General features: G+C 47.9%; 3 protein-coding genes across 3 annotated transcripts; 2 read left to right on the top strand and 1 right to left on the bottom strand.

The window, feature by feature from the left end:
* Positions 1–702: 702 nt before the first annotated feature.
* Positions 703–2,263, top strand: PtA15_6A613 (uncharacterized protein; the record flags this gene model as incomplete). The annotated part of the gene is made up of 4 exons (XM_053170337.1): positions 703–773; positions 843–864; positions 961–1,093; positions 1,164–2,263. 4 exons carry the CDS (start codon positions 703–705, stop codon positions 2,261–2,263), a joined length of 1,326 nt encoding a protein of 441 aa, XP_053021538.1.
* Positions 2,264–3,559: 1,296 nt separating this feature from the next.
* PtA15_6A612 (uncharacterized protein) lies at positions 3,560–5,315 on the bottom strand (the record flags this gene model as incomplete). The annotated part of the gene is made up of 3 exons (XM_053170336.1): positions 3,560–4,932; positions 5,011–5,094; positions 5,126–5,315. 3 exons carry the CDS (start codon positions 5,313–5,315, stop codon positions 3,560–3,562), a joined length of 1,647 nt encoding a protein of 548 aa, XP_053021537.1.
* A 19,812-nt stretch (positions 5,316–25,127) lies between these two features.
* PtA15_6A611 (uncharacterized protein) lies at positions 25,128–25,788 on the top strand (the record flags this gene model as incomplete). The annotated part of the gene is made up of 2 exons (XM_053170335.1): positions 25,128–25,153; positions 25,218–25,788. 2 exons carry the CDS (start codon positions 25,128–25,130, stop codon positions 25,786–25,788), a joined length of 597 nt encoding a protein of 198 aa, XP_053021536.1.
* Between the last annotated feature and the right edge of the window lie 1,495 nt (positions 25,789–27,283).

Genomic DNA, 27,283 nt, shown 5'->3' with positions numbered 1-27,283 from the left:
GGCTGTACAAACCAGCGAGGATGAAAGAATGCACGGGGGCTGAGGACAGTGGGGTCGTCGGGATGAGCCTGGGGGAGCGCTTAAGGAACGCCTGGAAAATATTCCGCCCAGCGATGGTAATCCAAGATGCGAGGACTGGAGAGCGGGCGATGATGGTGATGGCTTCGCTAGGATGATCACATCGCGGATGCCGACGGACTCATCTACCGATTCCCAGCCGCAGACCGACGCGGACGGGCTGCCCTGGACCACGACGAGGTTGAGCGTACTGTCCAAGTTCCGCAAAAACATATGCATTTGTCTTGTTCAGTCTTCCACTCCAAACCAGTAGTCACGTTTTCTTTTTGCTTACATCCAGGTCAAGATAGATGCCGCCGTCGTATTAGAGAACCGTGAGTCAATCGATATATTCCGAGGTGCCATCGCACATGGGGTAAGAGGCGACCATTAGGTCTGGGTGAAAAAGACTGAAGGCAAGTTTGAGCGGAGTTTGAGTTTGTGTCCTTACGTAATCCTCGACTCCGCCGAACTCCAGCCCAGTTGACTCTGGCTCATCACCACCACACCAACCGACGACCACAACCTTGCTAGTCTGTAAGTCTCTTTCGATTGTGCACACCCAGCTACGAATAATCAAGCACTGACTGACAAGCCTGCACATACGAACCCCGATCACATACCTCCAATCAGCTTCCGCCCGTCATGCCTCCTCCCGAGTTCCAAACCATCCTTGCCAATCTTCTCCAACAACCGGACAACAAGACTTGCGTCGAGTTCAGTACTTAAAATCACTCTCTCTTGGCCTGCATCCACATCCTGACCCCTTTTCGTTTACTTTCTAGTTGTGACGCACCTGCCCCTCAAGTTGAGTCTTTCTTTTTCTACTTTTTCTTTATTGTGTGAGTATAGAAGAGATGAAAAGCAGGAAAGCTGAGATAAAGAGTACTTGGAAATTTGTAGTGGGCTTCAGTTAGTTACGGGATTTTCTTTTGCTTGAATTGTTCGGGATCCCATCGGAGTCTAGGCGTTCATCTCTCCTTCGTCAGGAGTGTTTCTTTAGACAAATGGTCTGAGGACCAACTCACAAAAATGAGTTGAGTACCTTAAAAATAATGTAACTGTTGCTAAACGGACTTTGCTGATTGATTTCTTTCTGTTTCTAGAATTAGGTGGGAACGGTAAATGGAAAGAATGGTGTAAGGAGCATGGAGCGGCGGAGAACTACAATAGTGAGATGACGATTCCCGTACTTTACAACACGCATTTTGCGGCGCAATATCGAGACAAGCTAGCAGCGGAAGCGGAAGGCCGAACATGGCAGCCATCGGACACGCCGCCCACGTTGGTGTTACCCGCTGACCCGGAGGGCTCGATGGGGCTGCGGAAGCCGCGAGGACAGCTGGGCCAGAAGCTTGGAATGTCTCCCCGTACCAGCTCGGCGGGCTCGTCACGTGCAGGAACGCCGGTGGGGACGAACCGGAAGGCGGAGAACGAGGCGTATTTCTCCTCCTTAGGCTCGGCAAATGCCCAACGCTCCGAAGACCTCCCTCCGTCCCAGGGAGGCAAATATGTGGGCTTTGGGAGCTCGGCGAGCACGAATGTCGGCGGCGGAGGAGACGGCTGGGATGATGCTCCGGCGGTCCTAAGTAAGGGCTGGGGATTCCTGAGCTCGACGCTTTCACAAGCGACGAGGACGCTGAACGAGGCCGTTGTCAAGCCGGCCCAGGAGACAGTGAGCGACCCGGAGCTCCAGTCGCAGGTCTGGTCCTTGGCGAGCCGGTTCCAGAGCACGGTGCTCGAGGCCACCAAGGTCGGCTCGAGCTATGCCGCCGAGGGCCTCAAGGTCGCCTCCCAACAGGCCAAGGCCCATGGCTACGACCTCGGCGGACTCGGCAGCCAGACCCTCGAAGAATTCAGTCGCCAGCAGAACCATCCGAATACGAGCTCCGCCGACTACTCCCCGATCGATGGTAACTTTCATCTCGACCAAGATCCTGACGAACACGACCAACACGAACATGAGGATGAGAGGGACGATAATCTGCAAGGCTACTCCCACCACCATGACGACGGCGCAAACTACCAATCTCTCTCCTCAATCGCGCCCCCTGACGAAAACGCCTCTGCTTCTAATAAAGATTGGTCCAAACTCGCCCCGCTCACTGCTGCTCGGCTCAAATCTCAGGCTAACACTACTAAGCCCACTGAGAAAGCTGAGAAAGCCAAGAAACCGGCCAACGATGACGGCTGGGATGACTGGTGATCCGCCCTCTACATACGTCTGTCTTTTCTTTCTCTCAGGATCAAGGTCTTGCCTTCCATACACTTTTTTCAGATCTTTTTGAACGTTTCTACTCCCCCCTCTATAATCCCACGTAAACACACGCCCACTTAGATCCATACGTAGACCAACCCTCACACTTTCGCTTTCTTTTTAGTTTCTTTTTACTTTGGTTGGAAGACCCATGATACGCAAAACTTTTCTCTTGTCTCTCTCGTTCCCCCCTCTCTCTCTGTCTCCGTCAGACCCTTGCCCCTGTGTAAGTATATAGACTTTCCATTTTGTCCATGTGTGTCCGTTCTTTGCATCGAAATCAGACTCTGTTTCTTTTCTCGGTGTCTATATGGAAGGGCAGTCGAGCTACTTCAATACTTTCTTTTTGAATATAGCTTTTTCTGATTGGTATGTAATTGTCCATTTCTCTTGAAAAATTAACAAGTTGAAGTACACTTGGCACACAAAACAATTGCCACCATCATCAGTCTTCACAACAAGAGAAACCAAAACAATCATATTTCTATGTTCATACATCCTAAGTCATTGATGCCTGTCTTCGGGACTTCCATACCTTTGATATTGTTTGTATTAATCAAGAAGAAAAAAAAATCTTTGCTGATGTACCAGTCCAGCATAGCAGCCTTTTCATCCTGACTGGAAGTAGCTGCTACACATCCCTAACGCGTTTCTCTGTATAAAAAAGAAGTTGCAAGCTAAACAAAAGCAACACTCTTTTGGCATAGCTTTGGTCTTGTGGATTTTAGGAGAGGGTATACCGCTGGGACACTGCCTGATAGTATACCACCCGCCCAACCGGTGCCGGGTGAGGTATATACCATCTGTGCGTTTTGGGCTGAAAATGGCCTAGTACCCGGGTTCTGGCGGTCATCTTCACTACAGCACCTTCATCTTAGACTAATCACTCCAATGATGGTCAAAGTATGCACCATTTATTCATACAAATTTGTTTAGCAACAGATAGCAAATCACACGTTCAACTAGTATTTTATATTGCAGGCCAAAAATTTGGTGATAAGGGGGATTGGGCTTGCTGATTTCTGACACAGTGTTATGTTTTGGTGAGAAACTCCCCGGTAGACTAGAAGCAAGATCTTGCAAGGAAACTTTACTGAAATTGTGCCTGAGTGGGGTTGGGGTTAACTAAAAAAAACTAGGGTTTGGATCAAACGTAATCTGCTGTAATCCAGGTGTACCAATTTACGAATCAGGTGATCAATACAGGAACTTTGGAGTTGGGATGATCTAGCAAAGGCCATGAAATCATTGAGAAACTATTTCTACTGCCCCAGCAAGCTCTTTGGCGTAATCCACAGCGGGGAAGGGATCTGCCCAGAGTTTTGAGAATTCAGCTCGGTACCAATGGCCTAGAAGATCGAGTGCAACTATACCAGCATTGAAACTGCTTAGCTGCACCGGTTCAACCAGTACATAATATAAGCGCTTCTGGGCCTCATTAAAATTCTTCCTGATCCCTCGAAGTGCAGAGAGGGGGGGGCGATATACGTTGTAGTGGGCTTCGGTAAATCTCGTGTTTGGACTAATTTCTTCCAGTTGCATTGTGGCCATGCCTAGAAGAGGGGGGTGAGCTGGGGTATCGTAGAATAGCTGCTCGTAAAACCATGGTAATGGACCTGGATGACCGGCGTTCTCTCTTTTCAAAATCTTTTGATCCAGTCCATTCAGAAAAACCAAGTTATGATAGTGGTTCAGGGCTTTTAGTATTGCCTGGATCTTGAGGAACATCGGAAGATATTTCCTAGCTTGAGTTTTTGATTTGAGAGGTATTCGGATGTCGATAATACGAAAATAATGTTCTCCAATATTCAGAGGAAGTCCAAGGTTGCGTACGCTCATTTCCAAACCGTCGTATATTTTTGTAAGCGTATCCGATGAGGGTACACTCAAAGAATTGCTGTACAAGACATTTATCTCGTGGTATTTTTGGTTCAACATTGCTGTGAACACATTGAACTCTTTTTTTGCTAGATGGTCCTGGAATTTAAGGGCCAAGGTCGCCCGACGTTCAAGCATACGCATATTAGGTCCTTTACTTCCAAAGTATCGGAGATCAGCTCCCTTCGTGACTCTGGTTGGTGTTTCGTTGTCTTCGTATGGTCTGTTTGGCTGGCTGATTGGGTCCGACGTGGAGAGAAAGCGTTGTGGATGCGGAGCAGATGTTGTGGGGGTCTGGGTTGCTTGGTTGATAGGTGTTTGAATTTGTTGATCAACTCTCAACCTTTTGTTGGATCCTACTGGTTTGCTCCCATTGGGCTCGGCTTCCGAAATGGTCTGGGAGGCCTCCAAAGGGGCCCCAGTTTGCATGGGAGTGCTGGTTTGGTGGATAAGTGGTTGATCTGGTCGAGCAACTTGTCGTTGTCCATCATGCGGCCCGGCTTGCCCAAGTGTTCCGGAACTCTGAGAATGCGCCGCATTTTCGGTAAGTGGTTGGATATCATCGGTATAAGCTCTCTTCAATCCTGATCGTTCATTCCTCCCAGATGGCTCGACTTCTCGAGCGGGCTCAGAGCTCTCGGGAGGCGCCACGTTTTGCGCTGGGGCCTGGATCAATATGTTGTTCGATTGTACTCCTTCTCTGTAATACGCTACCTGGTCGTGATTAGCACGCGCTCCGACTAGATTTTTAGTTCCGAACCGAAAGGGTCAGTTTGTGAGCCGCGCGTCTAAGTTGACTGAGCACCGCGTCAGCTAACCTTTCTCCTCAGATGGCCGGAATTCCATCGGCACAAAGTGGTCTGCCAGGGAAACGCATTCATCAGTCATGCGTGGCTGCCAGTCTTTATAACAAGATGTGGCTATATATCTCACCAGAGGCATCGCTATGGGGATCACAAGCCGAATCAAGATTTCCAAATGCATCCCAATGATCCTTCGTGAGGAAGTTGGGATCGCCCGGGGTCGTGAGCCCTAGTACTTCTTCTGGCCCAACAGGAGGAGCGGCGGCGACCCAGTTCAGGAAGCAAGGAATGGTCTTTAGCCAAATTGCGAGCCGAGCCATATCTTATGGTAAAAGTTGAAAATACGACTTAGATCGGAGATGAAGTGACTTCGTTGAAGGGAGAAACAGGCAAAACAGAACTACGTCTCAACCCACTGGCACTGTTTCGGAATATTTTCCAGCTGGTCATCCCCATGGGCATTGGGAAGCCCATGGCATCAGGCCTCTGCCGTCGCAATGGATCTCATGATGAAGTGGGGCCTGCAGCTGACCCTGTTTCAGTTCACCAATCCACAACATCATGTGCAATTTAGGACTCACTGAAACACGCTCATAGAGTCAATTTGGAACAATAGGACCAACTTTGTCCCAAACCTCAAATCCGAAACGCCCCAGGTGGTCACTATTTTTTCACAGTTGGATTCCCTGATGAGGGGGGGAGCTCATTTGCCTTGCTTTGGAAGGTCCCTTTTAGGGCCCAACTAAAAACAAGTTTTGCAATGGTTTTGGGTTTGGTTCCAAACAAGTTTGAAATAGCTTTTTGCTAAATTTTTCAGGAAAGAAAATCTCAAAACAATCTAAACCTATTACAGCCATTCCAAAAAAGCTTGGCTTTGTTGGAAGGAATTTCCACCCAAACTTTGTCTTGGATTTGCCAATAATCACTGGCAAGGTTGGACATATGTATATTCATGCCCACCTCATTCTTATATGCAGGGTGCATATACAGCAGCCAGATGCCCTCAATCATCTCCTTCCTTTCATTTTTTCCTAATTCTGAGTTCAGAATCAAGCGGTTTGGCTGATTTTACCCTGGATGGCATACTGATCCTGTTTGCAAGGTTGGATGGTGCTGGTCCCAGCGGCCTGCGTGTTTTTTTTGCTACCAAACAGCTTGATTGGTGGGATCCTGCAAGCAACTGCGCTCGCAGGTCTGGATATCATGTGTCCAACCTTGATGTTGGATGCACATACATTGGCAAATCCGGAAGGAATTTCCAGCAGAAATTCCTTCCAAAGAAGCCAAGCTTTTTTGGAATGGCTGTATGTCAGCCTTAGAGTCAACTCAGCTGACCTAAAGTCTGCCTTTTTCTACTTTTTACATATGAATTACTTCATATATTTTTAATCTTAAGAGATAACCTTGTTTTGACTTGATATTCTGTTTCCTCTTGCAATTTTAACCCTAGTTACAACTTACCAATTCTTTGTAACTATACTCCTTCCCTGAGTTATTGAGTTGTGACGCGCATGCGCAGTTGTGATGTGTCAGCGCTACCAGGCGCGCCAAACCACATGTACATATGTAAATTACATAAGCAAACTGTGAAAATTTTTGTAGCCAGGATCCCCCTTGCCTGAGGCGGATCTACAGACTCCAGCACACTAGAACCACACCCCAGATTAATGGGCGACAAAGGTGTGATGCCTATGGGAGCAGCAATGAGCTGTGAGCTAAAGGAATCAGTCAGACTGATGATAGGTGGATGCACACCTATGGGAGCAGCAATGAGCTGTGAGCTAAAGGAATCAGTCAGACTGATGATGTCAGGCTTGGTGATGCCAAGACACGAAGTCCTCTAGCTACACGAGTGACTGCGGCGAGTGAGCGCGTCGGTAGACGCGGTAGGATGATGGTGTTAAAGTTTTTATATCCCTAATGGGATGTAACGGAGGGGCCGCGAGAGCAGCGGAATGGTTATGGTGCCCTCCGGGGCGGTTCTTACAGGGCCTGACGAGCAGGGGTAGTGGATCCTGTGTTGTCTGGGGTCCGACAAGCGGGGGTAGTTCAACAGATTCCCAAATAGATAGATAGGGAATAATTCCCGAGGTGATAAAGAGAAAAGAGGCTGGACTTACTGAGAGTCCAGCGAGAAAAACAGCGAATCAAGAACGGTTCTAACACAAACAGGACAGCGAACAGGTTGGCAAGGGTGTGCGCTGATGTGCGGTTTAAGACAGTTGACGATTCTGGGGAGCAAGAGTCCTCCAGAGCCCGTTCTTTTATGCGGTTCTGGCAAGCTCTTCGGCTTGGTAAACTCCTAGCTATCCTCCCGATACATCTCATCGGAGAACATAGCAATTTTACTGCTCATGATACTCGTAGGACCCGTATCTCGTGGAGACGAGTCATAGGCAACGGGGCCTCTTTGCTGGTTCTACGGAACCTTCCTACTCAACCTGACGCTCTATCCATCCTCCGCTCTCGTGTAGAGGATGGATAAATGTCGGTATACATGCGGCGAACTCCAGAACCTTTGGGATTTGGAGTTACCGTCTCTGAGGTGCTATGGCCATTGGAAACTCGTTTCCTTGGCGCTAACTTCCAGGCGGCTGTCTTCTTCACGTTATCAGGTACAGAAGTACTCTGTTTCGCGTGGATTTTGTTGTTTAGCCGCCTACAGGCGGCGGTAGCTTCTACACAATCGAGTACTGTAGTACTCTGAGTTACATGGCTGATTTATTTTTGCCGCTACCCGGCGCAACCTGTTTCCAAGCTAACAGTGGCTGGATGCTGTAAACCACTTGGGTCTTCTAAGGAGGTCTTTCTCTACTTAGTTCCTTTTTTGTTACATGTATATTTTTATGATTTGCTGTACAATGAGGTTCTGGACCGCGCAGCGGTCTTTTTCGTGTCTAGCTTCTCTAGGAAGCTATTTGTTGTAAAAAAATGTTCAAACTAATCTAACCTGTGCGGAGGTCCGCGCTGCGGTCTACTCTGCACCTAATTTACTGTGCTCTTGACTGCGCTACCGGAGCTGCAGGCGGGGCTCTATTCTAGAATGGTAGCCCGGCTGACAGATGATAGGTGGATGCACACCTGCGGACAAACCAAATGAAGAGATGAGTTTGATGATTGATTGAAAACAAGATGAATGAATGGAGAACAACTATCATAAAGACACTGATACTAACCTATGGGAGCAGCAATGAGCTGTGAGCTAAAGGATTCAGTCAGACTGATGATAGGTGGATGCACACCTGAAGTGATGAAAAACAAAGGTGTAAGACAATAGCAATGAGGGTGTCAATGAGAGGAGAATGAAGTGGCATACCTGCGGACAAACCAAATGAAGAGATGAGTTTGATGATTGATTGAAAACGAGATGAATGAAGTACAACGTGAGGAAAGAATGTTGGACTTATAAATACAACTCGGTTAGGTCTATCTAAATTCAACAACTAGGTTTGCTCCGCAGCAGAGCAACCACTTGGCTATGTGCCCCAATACAGAAAACCCCAGGATCACCACCAAAGAGATTACCACATTCCCAGTATACCTACCGTCACAGGCGCCTAGGATATTGACAGTAAGTAACCTCTTTCACTGAACCTTGTTTATCTTAGAGGTACAACTCTGTGTCTGCTTGATCTGCTCTTCTTTGCTGGCCTTTGCCTTATCCTTGATCACAGGGCTGCCCCTGCTTAACATCATTCTTTTTCTGTGGTTTTTGTAAGAAACAAACCACATAGGTTTCCCTTTAAAGAACCTTGACTATCCAGAAGGAAGCTAAAAAATTGTGGCTGGATTAAACTTGTCTAATCCAGAAGCCCTCCACGTTTGTTTGGTGAGAGGAGGCTGTTGCACTCTCTAGCACAGCTTGGCAGCACTCTTCTAGAGAGGTAGCATTGCCAGTAGAAGTGCATTCCCACCAGAATAACCTTGAAAATCTGCTTAATCTTGAATCTGCTCAGTCTCTTTCTCTCTCTCTCTCTCTCTCTCTCTCTCTCTTATATTTTTATTTTATTTATCCAAAGAAATCCAAATATTCCCCCCCTCTTTTCTTGTGTCCTGCTGTCACTATAGAGACTCAGGCTCACACTGTACCTATGGTGGACCTGACCTACGCAAGCCAAGGTACAACACAATTGTGCCACCCCCATGTCACATGTCCTGTGAAGCCTCTGCCTTCAGCAGGGTTTCACATGAAGGTTCACGGGATTGTGAACCCCGCGCAGATGGGTACATATACTTGACCCTCTCCTCCAGCAGAGAGTTTCCTCTCTCCCAGCTAGCCCTTTGCAATTGAGTCCCCCACCGTTTGGAACTAGAAAGTTCCCAAAGGCTCCGGCCTTTTCCCCTTTTGCCCGCTTTCCTCCTTGTCGCCAGTGAGGGTTCACAGAACCCTTACATGTCCCATGTGCAAAAGCCAAAAGTCAAAGACTCAAAATACTCAAAGCCCCTGGTCAACCCTGGTTGTCCATGTGTCAACCTCTGTATGTATACTACATATGTCCAATGGCAATATCTTCTAGCTGCCTTTACAGCAAAGCCTACCACCTACATGTTGGGAGCCTCCCCTAGGAGCCGTTGCGCCCCACGGGCCATTGCCCTGGGTGTGTGTATCCAGGTTGCTGAGGGGAATCCTCTCTGCAAGCTGGATGCATGTGTAGCCAGCTTGCCAAGAGGAGAGCCTCCCAGCCAGCTAGGCTGCCAGGAGCAAGTCGGGAGCGGTGCCTCCTCTTGGCGACCGGTATATCATATACAGCTTGCCAAGAGGGGTCCCCCCAGTGTGGAACTCTCATGCAACGGGTAAGTAGAGCTTGGAGGGGAAATGTAGAATATCACAAAAATTACACGCTACAAGGGTGCTTGAGAGGCTGCCCTCCTGTAATAAGCTTTGGAAATACACTAGAATTTAAGTGTGGTGCAATCTTCTGAAGATTTTTAGTCTCAATCTTTTCTACCTAAGAAACCTTATAAGGATTTGAGAATTGAGACAATTTTTGAATGGGCAATTTTAGAAGGGAGCTATTTTTAGAAGTTTTCAATTTTAGAAGAGTTCAATTTTTGAAGACAATATTTGAAGTGATGAATGCTATATATCCAAGTTTATTGAATCCACAGAAACGTGGACTACAATTAGATCTAAGTTTTGGCATACATTTTAATGAAAAAAATGAAAAAATTGTTGAGTTTACTCCCCAAACACTCCAAAGAGCACCTTGGAATCACCCTCCAGCCCGTGCCGCAGCAACACACAAAAAAGGGTGGGTCATTTTGGAAATCAAGGAGGGCCTAATCAAATGATTAGGGCAGCTCCAGGGAGGGGGTAGGTGTTATGAGCCGTAGCGCGGGCTCCGCAGCGCAGACTCACATGTACATAGACTACATGTACATGTCACGGACCATACTCAAGGTTCAAGAGGCTGGAGATCCAAGCCTCTTCCTCATCCTGCAATCTACTATCTTGGATCCAGAACCCCCAGAACCCCAGAAACCAGACCCCATCTTCCTCTCCACAGAACAGACCTTAACATATTGCAGGATCTACTTAACGGAGACAAAGACCAAGAACCCAACAGACCAATAAGAACCAGATCGCTCCGACTCCAAAACCTTGAACATCCCAACTCCAAAACCTTGAATATCCCGTAATCCACTCCTAGAAACCTTGAATATCCCACTCTGACATCACACAGCAATACAATGGATGCCTCCAAAGCCACCAAACTCCGACAACAACTGGCGGACATTACTAAGAAGGCCAACAACGAGGAGGAAAAACGCCGCCAGGCCGAGGCCAAGTTGGAGGACGCACTCCGCACTCCAAATCCACCCCCTTCCCCAACCGCAACCAAGACCCCCAAGATCGCTCAACCCAACAAGTTCAATGGAGAACGCGGAGCGGTGGCGGAGACGTTTGCCCGCCAGGTCGGCATCTATATGACTGTGAACAAGCACTTGTTCCCGGCCAACACGACACGAATCCTTTTTGTGTCCTCGTACATGACCGGACCCGCGGGCGTGTGGGCAGCCCCGTTCCTTGACCAGGCAGCAGTGGAACCACCCACCCTGACCTACGCGGAGCTCACGGCGGCCTTCTGGGGCATGTTTTTCAACCCGGAAAAGAAGGCAAAGGCAGAACAAGCCCTCCGAGCACTGAAGCAGACTGGTTCTGTGGCAGACTACACCCACACCTTTGTCCAGCACGCCTCCACAGCGGGATGGGAAATCCCCACCCTCCTCAGCCAGTACCGCCAAGGTCTGAAGCGGGACATCCAGATGGCGCTCATTGTTTCCCGCACCGCATTCACAACCATTAATGAGGTTGCTACCTTGGCCCTGGAGCTTGACACGGCGATGAGTGGAGCGGAGGCCGGAACAGCGCCGGCTAAACAGAAGATTGACCCCAACGCCATGGACCTATTGGCGTTAAACGGACGACTATCCGACTCCGAGAAGGCCCGGATGATGCGGGAAGGACTCTGTTTCCGATGCAGAGCGCAGGGCCACATCTCCCGCGACTGTCCGACCAAGAAGGGAAAAGGCCGCGGAAACGCCAGGATTGCGGCAATGGAGGATCAGATCCGACAATTAGTGGAAGGGATGGCAGCAATAGGTGGAGGCGTACCAGCGGATAAAGGCGGAAAAGGCCGGGCCGACTCGTCAAAAAATGGAAGCGCTCAGGAATGAAGGTTGTGCCTTTCTTGAGTGCGGCGGAGTTGTCTTGTAGTATTGGTGCTAGTCAAACTTTAACCAGAAATGAAATTGACCCTAGATGTTTCATCTCTTGCACCATCACAACTCCCAGAGCCACACCCCAGAACCCCTTACCCCCTGCCTCCTTTTTGATTGATTCCGGAGCAACCCATGATGTGTTGAGCGAGTCCTATGCCGCCGCGGCGGGATTACTCCGCAACGCCACCGCCTCAAGGGGGACAGTGTCAGGATTTGATGGATCCACATCCCAAGCGGCATATGAGATTGACCTGACCCTGAATGAAGAACCCCGCCCTTCAAAATTCATCATCACCCGACTGAAAGACACGTACAACAGCATCCTTGGGATGCCATGGATCCGCAAACACGGACACCAAATTGACTGGACCACCCGCACACTCCGCTCCGACCACTCCAACATTGCAGCTTCGTCCACTCCGAAAACATCCTCAACAGAGGGCCAAGGGCCTATGATGGGGAAAGCTAGGATTTGTGACGAGGGGGTGTGTGTTTTACCGCCCCCGCAATGTGAGTTTGATAGACTACCCTCTTCCATACTCCCTGAAAAGGCTGGCAAGCTTTTTGTCCCCGTAGATAGTACTCCGCACCCCAACTGGAATCCCGCCCCCCCGCAGCTGGAATGGAACCCCGCCAACCCCGCCAACAATTTTGCTGCCGCTTCGGCGGTATCGTCCACTCCGCAAACATCCTCAACAGAGGGCCAAGGGCCCATGATGGGGAAAGCTAGGATTTGTGACGAGGGGGTGTGTATTTTACCGCCCCCGCAATGTGAGTCCAATAAAGTTTCTCCGCAATCATTTTCCGAAGCAGCTGGCAAGCCCCTTTCTCTCCTAGAACTGTACACTGCAGATATTAGCGCCGCCAAGACATTGTGGTCGACCTCCGCCCGGCTAGCAGCGGCGGGAAAGGCCGCTATTGCAACACGGACTGTTGAGGAACTTGTCCCGCAGTGCTACCCTTGATTCATTGACATGTTACGGAAATCCAGCGCTAAGAGCCTACCGCCACGAAGAAAGTATGACTTCCATGTTGACCTAGTCCCCGGAGCCACACCGCAAGCAAGCCGGATCATTCCGCTTTCACCGGCGGAGAACCAGGCACTCGACACACTGATTGCAGAAGGACTGGCCAGCGGAACAATCCGGCGGACCACATCACCATGGGCGGCCCCAGTCCTATTCACCGGAAAGAAGGACGGAAAACTTTGCCCCTGTTTTGACTACCAAAAACTCAACGCACTGACAGTGAAAAACCGCTACCCCCTTCCGCTGACCATGGAACTGGTTGACAGCCTGCTAGAAGCTGACACCTTCACGAATCTGGACCTCCGCAACGCCTACGGAAATCTCCGAGTGGCGGAGGGAGATGAGGATAAGCTAGCGTTCATCTGCAAGGCGGGGCAATTTGCTCCGCTCACCATGCCGTTTGGACCCACAGGAGCGCCGGGATACTTTCAATACTTCATGCAGGACATTCTCCTTGGACAAATTGGAAAGGACACCACCGCATACCTGGATGACATTATGGTATACACACAGAAAGGCTCCGATCACACGGCGGCGGTCAACGGAATCCTGGAGACCCTGAGCAAGCATCAATTATGGCTGAAACCGGAGAAATGTGAATTTTTGAAACCGGAGGTGGAATATCTTGGACCCTTAATTGCGTGTAACCGGATTAGAATGGACCCCGGAAAGTGAAGGCGGTGACGGAGTGGCCCGCACCGCGGAACATTACGGAACTTCAGCGGTTCATCAGATTCTCCAACTTTTACCACCGGTTCATTGACCACTTCTCGGGGAAGACCAGACCTCTACACAACCTGACCAAAGCAAAAAACCCCCTTTGTCTGGGATGACAAATGTAACTCCGCTTTTGAATGCCTAAAGACCGCCTTCACCTCCGCTCCGATACTTAAGATTGCGGACCTGTACAAGCCGTTTATCCTGGAATGTGACTGCTCCGACTTTGCGCTTGGAGCAGTCTTGTCTCAAGTCTGCAACAAAGACAAAGAACTCCACCCCGTCGCTTACTTATCCCGATCATTGGTGCGGGCGGAGAAGAACTACGAGATCTTTGACAAGGAACTATTGGCCATTGTTGCCGCTTTCAAAGAGTGGCGGCAGTACCTGGAAGGAAACCCGCACCGCCTGACCGCCATTGTTTACACGGACCACCGGAACCTAGAAAGCTTCATGACCACCAAGGAGCTCACTCAGAGACAGGCGCGGTGGGCAGAGACCATGGGTTGCTTTGATTTTGAAATCATCTTCCACCCGGGCCGCCAAGCCACCAAACCCAATGCCCTATCAAGAAGACCAGACCTAGCCCCCGCCCATGGTGAAACACTGACCTTTGGACAGCTGCTGAAGCCCAATAACATCACGGAGCGGACTTTTGCGGAGATATTGGAGTTTGAATCCTGGTTTGAGGACAAATCAATTGACTTGGCGGAGGCGGAGCACTGGTTTGAGGTAGACGTACTGGGGATAGATGCGGAGCACGGAGCGGAAAATGAACTGGCAATGGCTGATGCGGAGATCATTGCAAGAATCAGAGAATTGACCCCACTTGATTCCCAACTGACAGGATGGATAGAATCCTTGAAAACCCCCACAGGTAACCGGAACAGATACACGGAGACTGATGGCATCTTGTACAACAAAGGGCGGATAGTGGTACCGGCGGACCCAGCACTGCGGACCGAGATCCTGAAGAGCCGACACAACACCAAAGCGGCGGGCCACCCAGGCCGATCCCGCACCCTTGCCCTGGTCCGACGGAGTTTTGTGTGGAACGGCCAGAAGAAGTTCGTCAACCAATACGTGGATGGATGTGATTCTTGTCAAAGAGTTAAAGCCTTGACGCAACAGCCATTTGGGACACTGGAGCCACTGCCAATTCCGGCGGGGCCGTGGAGGACATCAGCTATGACCTCATCACAGACCTACCTGAATCCCGCTCCCACAACAGCATACTGACTGTTTTTGACCGTCTGACAAAGATGGCACACTTTATCCCCTGCAGGAAGTCCATGAATGCGGAGCAGTTAGTGGACCTGATGGCGGAGCACGTTTGGAAACTCCACGGCACTCCGAAGACTATTGTTTCCGACCGAGGGAGCATTTTTGTATCCCAAATCACCCGGGAATTTGACAACAGACTTGGCATCCGCCTCCAACCATCTACGACGTACCATCCAAGGACAGATGGACAGTCGGAAATCACAAACAAAGCGGTGGAGCAATATCTCCGCCATTTTGTGAGCTATCAACAGGACAATTGGGCTCCGCTCCTGGCAACGGCGGAATTTGCTTACAACAATCACACGTCAACAGGGGTGTCACCATTCAAGGCAAATTACGGTTTCAACCCATTGTACAGCGGAATTCCATTGGCGGGACAGGGTGTACCGGCGGTGGCGGAGCGACTCCGCCAGCTTGCGGAGGTACAGGAAGAACTGAAGCACTGTCTAGAAGCGGCGCAGGAGGCCATGAAAAGCCAGTTTGACTGCGGAGTGCGGAAAACACCGGAATGGAACAGTGGAGACGAGGTTTGGCTAGATGGGCGCAATATCTCAACAACACGCCCCAGCCCCAAATTGGAACACCGCTGGCTTGGACCATTCCCAATAGCTAGCAGAATTTCAACCTCCGCTTACAAACTGACCCTTCCGCTTTCCATGCAGGGAGTCCACCCAGTTTTCCACGTGTCTGTACTCCGCAAACACAAGCCCAACAAGATCGCCCACCGACAGCGGTGGACCCCGGAGCCAGTAACAGTCAACGGCGGAGATGAGTGGGAGGTTGACGGAATACTGGACAGCCGGCGGAGAGGGCGGACGACTCAATACCTTGTCAGCTGGCGCGGATTTGGACTGGCGGAAAATTCTTGGGAGCCGGAGGCGAACTTGAAGAACAGCGGAGACCTATTGGCGGAGTTTAACTCAAAATTTCCGGAGGCGGCGGCCAGGCATCGGAGGACGCGGAGAAGAAAGTGAGAGGGCAAGCTTTTTCCCACTGGGTTTTTTAATGCTGCCCGGGGACAGAATGCAGAGCCAAAAGAGGAGGATTTTTTTTTCTCATTGACCAACCAGAAAAGGGGGCGGCTTGGGCATTAAAGGGGGGATAATGTTATGAGCCGTAGCGCGGGCTCCGCAGCGCAGACTCACATAGAGATCGCCAAGTGGACCCGCGCGCGGGTACCCGGCACCCGCCACATGCCTTGAGATGAGCGGGAAAGATCCTGGTCATCAAAGAGAATCAGCCCTCTCGATGACCGAGACAGACCCCAGTCATCAAGAGGAATAGTACAGCCCTCTTGATGACCGCATCAAGAAGAATCAGTCCTCCCGATGACCAGGATCTGTCCTGGTCATCGGGAGGGTTGTTTTTTTCTCAATGACCGGGACAGATCCTGGTCATCGGGAGGAATCAACCCTCTCGATGACCTGGACAGACCCTGGTCATTGAGAGGAATTGAACCCTCTAGGTGACCCGGACAGACCTCGGTCATCAAGGGGAATCAGCCCTCTCGATGACCGGGACAGATCCCGGTCATCAAGAGGAAAAAACCCTCTCGATGACAGGGACAGAACCCGGTCATCAAGAGAAAACAACACTCTTGATGACCGGGTCCTGTCCCGGTCATCGAGAGGAAACAACCCTCTTGATGACCGTGACAGAATCCAGTCATCGTGAGGAAACAACCCTCTCAATGACCGGGAAAGAACCCGCTCATCAAGAGGGTTGTTTCCTCTCAATGACTGGGACAGACCCCGGTCATCAAGAGGAAACAAGCCTCTCAATGAGCGGGGTCTATCCCGGTCATCGAGATGAAACAAGCCTCTTGATGAGCGGGGTCTATCCCGGTCATTGAGAGGAACCATCACTCCTGATGACCAGGATCTGTCCCGGTCATCGAGAGGAAACAACCCTCCCGATGACTGGGACAGAGCCCGGTCATCGGGAGGAACCATCACTCCTGATGAACAGTCTGTAGCTGTCACCGAGTGAGGGTGTTGGAAAAAAAAAAACACAAGTACCCGCGGTACCCGCAAAAAGTACCGCCAGTACCCGCCCGCAGGTGCCGTGTACGGGTACGGGTCTCTGAATATCACAAAAAACACCGCGGGTACCCGGACACGCGGCGGGTACCCGGGTCCACTTGGGGATCTCTAGACTCACATGTACATAGACTACACGTACATGTCACAGACCATACTCAAGGTTCAAGAGGCTGGAGATCCAAGCCTCTTCCTCATCCTGCAATCTACCATCTTGGATCCAGAACCCCCAGAACCCCAGAACCCAGACCCCATATTCCTCTCCACAGAACAGACCTTAACAGTAGGACAAAACTGGATCCCCTACCGCTCCCCAGAAGGAATCCCTCCACTATTTATAGCCAGTCTGCTCAAAGCTTCACCAGTCCACACCCAACTTGCCGCATGTGCCTGGCTTTGCCACCCCTACTGTTTCCTAGCCCACGCCGTGCAACCACCAACCAAAACCATCAGCCCATCCGCCCTGCTGCCACTCAATTCAAAACAATCAACAGCAAAAATTGTCATGACCGCAAACGCTGTGCTCAACTTAACTTGTCCTTCAGGGCCTACCCACCCAAACCAGACACCTACCATGCCGTCTCCTTTTCATCTCCAGCACGCCACTGCCGCCAACCATGCCTGAAACTCATTTCAATCAGTACACTCAATCCCAAGCCCTTTCCCTAATAAATTAGGGGCAGGCTAAATCCACACCAAAAAATTACTTCATCCACTCCAAAAATGGAGTGAACAGTAGTCCACTCCAACTTTCATTGGAGTGAACCATAGCCTACTCCAAATTTTGTTGGAGTGAACAAAATTACACTCCAAAAAAGCCTGTTTTTTGGAGTGTACCCATGATGCACTCCAAAAATTTTGGAGTGAGCCCAATTCCACTCCAAAAATATTTTTTCAAGGGAGATTTTTTCATTTTTTTTTGGAGTGCACAGATGTTTACTCCAAATTTATTGGAGTGGATTAAGGCTTCTCAAATTTAAAAAAAATGCAATTTGGAATCTGTATAATTGAAACTTGTAACTTTGAAAAATGTATATTCCAAGTTCTTGGGATGGAGTACCAGGAAAACTTTATAGCAGTAGTATGCAGGTTACATGAATCAACCTAATTGAATCCCCCCTAATTTATTTCTGGTGAAGGTTTTAGTCATTGTAGAAACTGAAAGAATTGCACACACATCATTTTAGATGTATTTTAAATACACATATGATGCTGACATAAGGCTTTGTTCCTCTTTGAGAACCCTGAATTCTTTCACTAGAATATTGTGGAAAACCACTCCAATAAATTTGGAGTGAACGTCTGTGCACTCCAAAAAAATGAATCATTTTACTTTGGAAAAAATATTTTTGGAGTGGAATTGGGTTCACTCCAAAATTTTTGGAGTGCATCATGGGTACACTCCAAAAAACAGGCTTTTTTGGAGTGTAATTTTGTTCACTCCAACAAAATTTGGAGTAGACTATGGTTCACTCCAATGAAAGTTGGAGTGGACTACTGTTCACTCCATTTTTGGAGTGGATGAAGTAATTTTTTGGTGTGGATTTAGCCTGCCCCATAAATTATTGCCCTGCCCACTCATTTCGCATCCAACCAGCTACAGTCTTGCGCTTCACCCCATCATCCACTTGGCATGGCGCGCCGGCAGGTGTCAGAGGAGCAGCTTTGCCAAACTTCTTTGATTGCCATGAGCTTTTATTCACTGCCCTATCCAAACCGGCCCCATTCTTCCCCTTCAAATTGCAGCAATCAACGGTCACAGCCAATTCCAATGATGACGAGCATCTTACTTCACCCGGCGTCTTGTCTACCAGCCGCATTGTTTCCCCTGAAGGGAAATACTGAAGCAATCTGTTCAAGCCGTCAGAGAGCCCTAAATGGAAAACCTTTGGATCTCCTGCCTGTTAATCCTCAACCGGCTTGTCAAAGGAAACGGGACACTGAAGATTCATGGTTTGATTCCTGCCAGCAGCCAGACCGGCAGAAGCCTAAAGAAAGTCTACCAACGTATGTAAGCCTTCCTTGAAAATCCCAGGGATGGGGAACTGATGCCGGGGGTGATTATCCAGCAACCTTAAGAAAGTCTACCAACGTATGTAAGCCTTCCTTGGAAATCCCAGGGATGGGGAACTGATGCCGGGGGTGATTATCCAGCACCCTTACTTGACTTGGTTGAGAAAATTAGGATCCCTCATTACTCGCTTCCTTGGCCAGCAAGGCAAACCCGCTCAAGGACTGGTCTGTGAGTGGTCAACTAGCACCAAATTCAGTAAACGATTTTATTGACCAACGAATTGGCGATTCCAGATACCAGAGAAATTTGCACGACTGGAAGAAGACAATTGACACCCGGAGCCAATGCTACTTAGTTCATTTTTTGCATACAGGATCCTGGCAGAGATGATTGGCCGGTTCAGACATCTACAAGCGCTGAACGTCAATCCGTCCTTACTACCGCGGTATCAGGACGCGGCACCGACCCAATGGCAGCTGGCCAAGTTGGAGCCCAAGCTGGGCCTGTCGATTCAAGAACTCAGTCCGAAGGCCTTTGACACTGGCGCTATCCTTGCTCAGAACTCACTCTTGCTGCCCCCCACCACTTGCTACCTTGCGGCGAAGACACCCCTTGTGAGCCTGAGTCTCTATAGTGACAACAGGACACAAGAAAGAAAGGGGGAAATAGTTGGATTTCTTTGGATAAAGAAAATACAACTATGAGAGAGATAGAGAAGGAGAAAAGAGAAACAGGACAGGATCAGGATAAGGAGATATACTAGGTTATTCTAGTGGGAATGCACGTCCACTGGCAATGCTACTCTTCAGAAGAGTGCTGCTAAGCTGTGCTAGAAAGTGCTACAGCCTCCTCTCACTAAAGAAATGTGGAGGGTCTCTGGATTAGATAAGTTTAATCCAGCCACAATTTTTTAGCTTCCTTCTGGATAGTCAAGGTTCTTAAAGGGAAACATGAGGGACAGCCCTGTAACCTAGATTTGAGGCAAAGGCCAGCAGATAAGAAGGGACAGCCCTGTGATCAAGAATGAGGCAAAGGCCAACAGATATGGAGGGACAGCCCTGTGATCAAAAGAAGGCAAAGGCCAGCAGAAAAGAACAGATCAAGCAAGACACAGAGTTGTACCTCTGAGATAAACAAGGTTCAGTGAAAGAGGTTACTTACTGTCAATATCCTAGGCGCCTGTGACGGTAGGTATACTGGTGGTGTTGTAAACTCTTTGGTGGTGATCCTGGGGTTATCTGGGGTGTGGTTCTGGTGTGCTGAAGTCTGTAGATCCGCCTCAGGCAAGGGGGATCCTGACCACTAAAATTTTCACAGTTTGCTTATGTAATTTACATATGTACATGTGGTTTGGCGCGCCTGGTAGCGCTGACACGTCACAACTGCGCATGTGCGCCACAACTCAATAACTCAAGGAAGGAGTATAGTTACAAGGAATTGATAAGTTGTAACTAGGGTTAAAATTGCATGAGGAAACAGAATATGAAGTCAAAACAAGGTTATCTCATAAGATGAAAAAGATATGATGTAATTCATATTTAAAAAGTATATAAAGGCAGACTTTAGGTCAGCTGAGTTGCCTCTAAGGCTGACACCCCTAGCAGACCTTGCTGCTGATATCCTCAACCAGCTGATCCCTCATGTATTTTCAGCCTTTCCCTGTATCCCTCTCAATAAAATCAGTCACTGACGGCCAATCATTCATCCAGGCTTTGGCGCGGCCTCAGGATCCTTCTAAATCCACCTAGGCACCCAAAATCACCTGCTCAATCTACGTATTGACCCCAGCTGGAGCTACACCAAGTTACCAGGAAGATGCCGCGGGATGAGCCACCAGGTCAGTACATATCCATGCTCTCTGTCACGCGGTGTTTTGTAGGAATGTGAGAAAGACTGATGGAAGAAGGCATGACTGCAGCATCCATTAAACATCCAACTGAATGGCGAGATCTATCAGGTAGAAGTAGATCTACCAGAGACGCCAACAGCGGAAACCTTTGCAGCGCATAATTGGCGCGCACAAAGCCAGGTGATTTGCTGTTCGACCGCACCCTTGACCAGATTGCGCTTTGTCTTGGCCCGGATCCATCAACATGACCAGTCCTCATCCAGGCGGGCGGGAAGGGCTGGCTTGCCCCCGGTTGGTGGGATAGACTCTATAATACCATCTCCCCGTACCCAGGACCCCTTGCTCCCTTAAGACCTTCACCATTGCCGTCAACCCGCTCCCTGCCTCTTCCTGACTGCCCTCCTTGCTTTCCCCACTTCTACCTGTTAGCATATCCACTACCCAATTGCTTGATTCAACTGCAGTGTGTAATCCCTGACTCTCTGGATAAGTGACATGGAGGGTCAGAGAGGCTTGCCCCCAAGTGTCCAATTCAAGCGTGGAAGCTGAGGGATTTTAGGTCTGGCCAACCCCCTCTTTGCTGGATCCCTTTGTACACATCAATCATTGGCCAGAAATGGATATGGGTGGAAGCACCATGTTGCCTTGCTTCTTCCACAGGTAACCATCTGTGCATCATGACTCATCCATCAAGCAGGGTTCCTTCAAGATAAAAACATACAAATTTGTAGCCTTATGAGTGCAAATGGTGACTTACTGTTGAGATCTTTGGGCCTCCCAGAAGTGATCTGGAGTCCCAAAAGCCAGATTTCCTTGCAAAAATCTAGACTTTTTTAACATATTTTTTTTTTGAAGAATGCAAGCTGAGCCTTAACCTCTTCCAAAGGCTCTAGATTGATCCAAACTACCAGCCAGACAAAGGCAAGAACTTTACCATTCCTTAGGGTCAGGACAGCCATGAGCTCAATTAACAGCAAGAACAAGCATACAATGAATCACCACATCCACCAGAAAATTGACGGAAGGCACATCTTGTAAGGAAGTTCTCAACAATAAGGGTGTTCAAATTTGAAATTACAATAATAATAATAATTTAAGTGATAATTTCTTATGTTTCATTCTAGAATCGTTGATCTACTTGTCAGTTTTGGGTGGTACACATTTCTTTTCATTATGGAATTTGACAACTTTATAGCATTCTGATTTTGTGCAACTCAAAATTGAACCCTCCTTATAATGCAGCTGCAAAAATTGTTTTTTTGTTGACATGGTTTTGTTGATGATATGGTTCTATCATGTCCTTTTTGGAGCTATCAATTGATTGTTTTTTGGCATTCTGATGTGGCAAAAAGTAAAAAAAAGGAAATCCTACTTTGTGTTACTTAATACTTTGGCCTGAATCAAATGCAATACAAAAAACTTGGTGCCTCAGGACATCCAAGCATCTGAAAAATCAATCTCTTTTCCCTGCAGAATAGTAAGATCTGAAGTACTTCAAGTTTCAAAGAAAAACTGGCTTGGCAATATGTGGAGGATCATCTTGCCATGAAGAGTGTAAATTTAGTTCTTGCACTGTCAAAGTGGGGTGGGAATCAGGGTTTAGGGCTGACCAATATTGACAATTGGGATTCCTCCATGAGAAGTGCAAAATGAAGGCTTTGAGAATGGGGGGGTAGGGGTGGGTTTTTTTTTTTTTTTTTTTTTTTGGGGGGGGGGGGGGGGGGGAAGAACTGGACCATTGAAAGTGCAGCGGCGTAGCCGCCTTGAACTCTAGTTCTAAAATACAAACTAATGCAGACATGGGGAAAAGAAACAAGAAGGGGCAAGGAAGGCCTCCTTTTATAGAGGAAAACTTGTCTGAGAGTGGTTTTTAGATGTATGAAATAATAAGCAGTGTGAAATAATAACAAGAAGGTGTGAAAAGACTTTTTTAATATAGTGTGAAAAGAAACTACTACTTTGGAAAAGCTGTACTGTGTGTAGTGAAAGATATACCAAATTGGGAATTAGATGATGTGAAATAAAATTCCTCTGGCTTTCACCTTAATTATTTGGGGGGTGGGTTAATTTTACAAGGTGTGCTTTACAAGGTGCAAGGCCTTGTAAAAAAGGTCCTTGTAAAATTACACATTGAGAGGGTAATGTGTAATTTCACAAGGAGTTTTCCAAATTTTGACCTTGCAATTAAAGTCCTTGCAAAAAAGACCTTGTAAAATTCCACCTCAGTTTTCCCATGTGCAATTTCACAAGGTATCTTTTTGCAAGGGGTGACCTTGTAAGAAAATGAGCTTGCAAAATTGCACATTTTTAGCAAAATCTTGAATTTTACAAGGTAAATTCTGGAATTGTAAAACTCCTTGTAAAACCCACCTTGTAAAAATCAATAAAAATGGTTAACCAGGTGAAATTTAAAATGTTTCTAGAAAAAATTACAGTGTCATTTGCCCCCCAACCCCTTTCTTTTTTTTTATTTTTTTTGAAAAAAAACAGCTTCTCCAAACTGCCCAATGTGCCTAACTTTAACTGGGTGCCTCCCCCTGGGAGTGACTTAGGCCTTACAGGCAATTTGATACCAAGAGGTTGTAAGACCCCAGCACCTTGGGTTTCACAAACCTTTCACAAGAACCAACTCAGTCCAAATAGTCACGTTCCCTCCTTTCCTTCTAAGTTCAGCAGACACAACCCCAACTAACTGTCTCTCTGAGCTAGTTTAGCTTTCCATTCTCTTCTCTCTCCCTGTTTCTATTTTATATATAAAGAGTGTTACAATTACCTAGAACATTGATGTAACTTTTTTAGAGTTGGTGCTATTCACTGGGCTAGGGGAAATGGCACAGGGGAGATAGGGTCTCAGTTATTTCTGATGCTAACAGTTGGGAAGAATTACATAGGCCTAGCCCTGAGAGACAGTCAGTTGGGTTTGGGTCTCTGCTGGATATATAGAATCCAAGTTTACTAAATCCAGAGATTTGCCAAAACTCAGATCAAGGTTTCCCCCTTACACAAGTCAAAAACACACAAAAAAAAATCAAATGTTTCCCTACAACCAAATTTCCAAAAAAAAAAAACAGCAATTGAATGACTTCCCGTCATATCTGAGACCCTTCCAGTTAATGATATAGACCCCAAAAGTTTAGATTTTTGCAGAGAAATCTAGCTTTTTGAGCTTCAGATCACTTCTGGGAGGCCCTCAGATCTCGAAGGGAAGTCACCCATTTCCTCCCTTACAAAAAGCAATCCGCTGCCATTACAATTCACAAGCAAAGCAAAAAAAAAGTTCTCAACCCAGCCTTCCAACATCAGCATTGCTGTGCAAACAGGCTCACGTTTCAGCCCGCGTCAAGCGCACGGGTCAAGAAAGGTGGACGTGAAGGCCCCCAGCCCGCAGCAAAGGCCACAAGCCAGGGGGGGGGCACTCTTTTCCCCCCAGACTGCGCAAATGCAACAGTGGGGGCGTTGAGGGCAGTGGGTAGCTGGAAGTACAGCATCCCCAACCGCCCTGGGGCTAAATCAACAAAACTGGGCCTTAATTTATAGTCAACAACCCTCCCGGCCTGCAAATCCACCCCACCAACACCAAACCACCGCCCCGCCCTTGGCTAAGGCAATTACCACGCCGCACCCTGCCTACTGATTGCCACAAAAATGCCTGCAATGCCAATACTCATCAGCTTATATGAGTGCTCAGTTCAGCCAACCCCCAACTCGTAAGTCACCCACCCCTCCACTCTACAAGAAAACCCTACCAACCTGCTCATAATCAAACCTGTATTGCCTCCAGTGTCACTCTATAAACTAATTTTTATCCCATCTGGGCCAGTCCTACCAAAGCATCTCCTGACCTGGACCCTGTTGACAAATCAACTAACACCAGGAAAAATAAACTGTCACTAGACTACAGGTGACATCAGCCTAAGTCCACTGAGCTACCCACCAGCTGCACAGTTGGCCACATGGACAGCCCCTGTAGGAAACAAAGGGGCCATTGTAGCCTAGTTGTGGTAGCACCAGAGCTGGAACAAAGTGATAGTCATTGTTGCTTGATGTCACCTGATGTCTGGTGACAATTGATTTTTCCTGGTGTAACCATTCCCGTCCGTTCCGCTCTCGATTTGTCCGAATCACCAATAATTCATATCATTGGCCCAGTACCAGCCATCTTTGGCTGATTCAGCTTCCTCTAATCATAGCGATGCGCTGGCTTGACTTCAAATTGCCAAAACAGCTGCCAAAGAAGCCTGCCGACATGCAAATTCTTTTTCCGTCTCCTGGCAGCGCGGGTTCCGCCACTCTTCCCTCCAACGCAGTGTCCTCCTTGCTGAAGCTCACACAAACGCACTTGACACTTTGTAATGAATCAAAGGTCTAGGAACAGCGAGATAAGAATTTGATCTATCATGAAGCCTTACCCTCTGAAGCAAATCTACCCCCAATAGAGAAGAGTAGCGTTGGCGACTCTATTGCAATTCAGGAAGTCTATGGAGCACCGGAGGTTCAAAAAGTCGTGAGCCAAGATGTTTTTTTTGCCTTGTGCCACTGAGTGTTCATCAAATTTCAAACCTTTACAGCGAGGAAAAAGCTAATCTCATTCAAACCAAAGGACAAAGGTGTGAAACAGATGATACAGAACTTGTCACTGCCCTCGAATACGCCGGTTTGCCCACAAGCTACGAGAAATTTAGTGACTTTGTCAGCAATGGATTGGCGCGCCTGTGTGAGATGACCAAACCTCCCAACCAAGCTCTTGAATTGGCAGAAGAGGTTCAACAGGGCAAGGAAGTCATGCCAATCAAAAAGATGCGGGAGGAGTCAACTGGCCTGCGTAACAAAGTCCTTCAGGATCTTGACAGCATCCAACAAAAGCTCAACACCGACGCTCACAATTGTGAACAAATGCGCGTAAAATATGATCACCTGTGGGAACAGCAACCCTCTTCTAACTTTACCAAAGCATGGCGGCACAGCTTGAAATCCCATCGAGAAGCACTTGAAGCAGCCAAGAAGTCCAATCAGCAAATTGATGAGATTTGGCAATCGCCAAAGACGGACCTTGAAACTTTAGCTGATCCAACTGTGGAACCGGAACTCACCACTTGGCTCCCACTATTACCCCCGTCAGTTCTGACTGAACCAGACTGAATTATCTTGAGCAAATCTTCAGTCAGACTTGCCACGACGCCCTGAATAAACAAACCTAGCACAATCAACACCTCTCTCAGGATAAGATGAGTTGGCCAAGGCGGTGATGGGAAAATCATAGCAAGTTTGCGGGGTATTGTCACGTCTGCCTGTGATATTAAATTAGGTATACAATTATCTGATCAGTAAACAAATGAAACCGGTCCGCTTCTCACCAATGTCCGCTATGTGTAAAGCTTAGGTGGTGGATTGACTTGGGCAAGGTATCATTTGACTTTGGCTACGTTTGCTGGCTATTGTGGTGGTAGGCCGACAAGTCAAAGGTGACAAAGAGTTGATATTCAGGTTTAGGTCGGAGCCTGATGGCTGAGTTAATTAAATGCAACCTGTTTTTTTGGGTGGAGGCTTGGTTGTTTTGAGTCTGACAATTAGGGGGGAAGCTGGTGCGGGCTGCGGATCTATGATTGGGTCTCTGCTGATTGGTAATCTTTTGCATGTCTGTTATCAGGATGTTCAAATATGTGAGTTGCCTTGCGTGTGTAGCGGCACAGCTGCCCCCATCCTAGAAAATGCTACTGCTAACTATCATGTAAATCCAGAGGTCAATCTCTCCCAACTGGGCCTTGACACAGAATGGCTGGTGGGATGGTCTTGATGCTTTTTTGAGGAAAAGCTGCCTTGTTCATAACTGGTCTGAGGCCAAAGATTTTTCCTGATATTTTGCATTGCACACCCAAAGGAAATCTCGGCCGCTGAAATTGCAGCGGCAAAGCCGCCTTGGCCTCTAGTACTAGATAAAAGAGAAATAGGGAAAGAAACAAGATTGGAAAGCTTGCCTAGCTCAGAGAGACAGTCAGTTGTGTTTGACTTTACTGAGCTATGAAGGGGAGGAGGCAACAGGACCCTGTGGTCTGAGTTAAGTTTTGTGAAACCCAAGGTGCTGGGGTATTACCATCACCTCTTGGGGAGAAAATCACATGTAAGGCCTAAGTCACTCCCAAGGGCACTCCCGGGGGGAGGTACCAAGTTAACTTAGGCACATTGTGCAGTTTGTAGAAGCTGTTTTTCCAAAAAAAAAAAAAAAAAAAAAGGAAGGGGTTGGGGGGCAAATGACCTGGTAATGTTTTTTAGAAACATTGTAAATTTCACCTGGGTAACCATTGTTAATGATTTTTACAAGGTGGGTTTTACAAGGAGTTTTACAATTCCAGAATTTACCTTGTAAAATTCAAGATTTTGATAAAAATGTGTAATTTTGCAAGCTCATTTTCTTACAAGGTCACCCTTTGCAAAAAGATAACTTGTCATGGGCTGATCTACTGCCAGCCCAATTATCATACCAAAATGCTTTGCGCACTGCAAAAAACTCTTTGTGCAATGTACAGTGTGCGCATTTCCAAACACTTTGCGCATTGTCATGGGTGAAGGAAGCAACATTTTTTATATGCCTGTTAAAAAAGAAAAAAAGAAAACATCACTTGAAATCATCAAATTG

Source organism: Puccinia triticina, chromosome 6A (genome assembly GCF_026914185.1).
Source record: "Puccinia triticina chromosome 6A, complete sequence".
Lineage (NCBI taxonomy): Eukaryota > Fungi > Basidiomycota > Pucciniomycetes > Pucciniales > Pucciniaceae > Puccinia > Puccinia triticina.
Note: the sequence above shows the minus strand (reverse complement) of the source record. Positions and strands in the feature narration are given on the sequence as shown.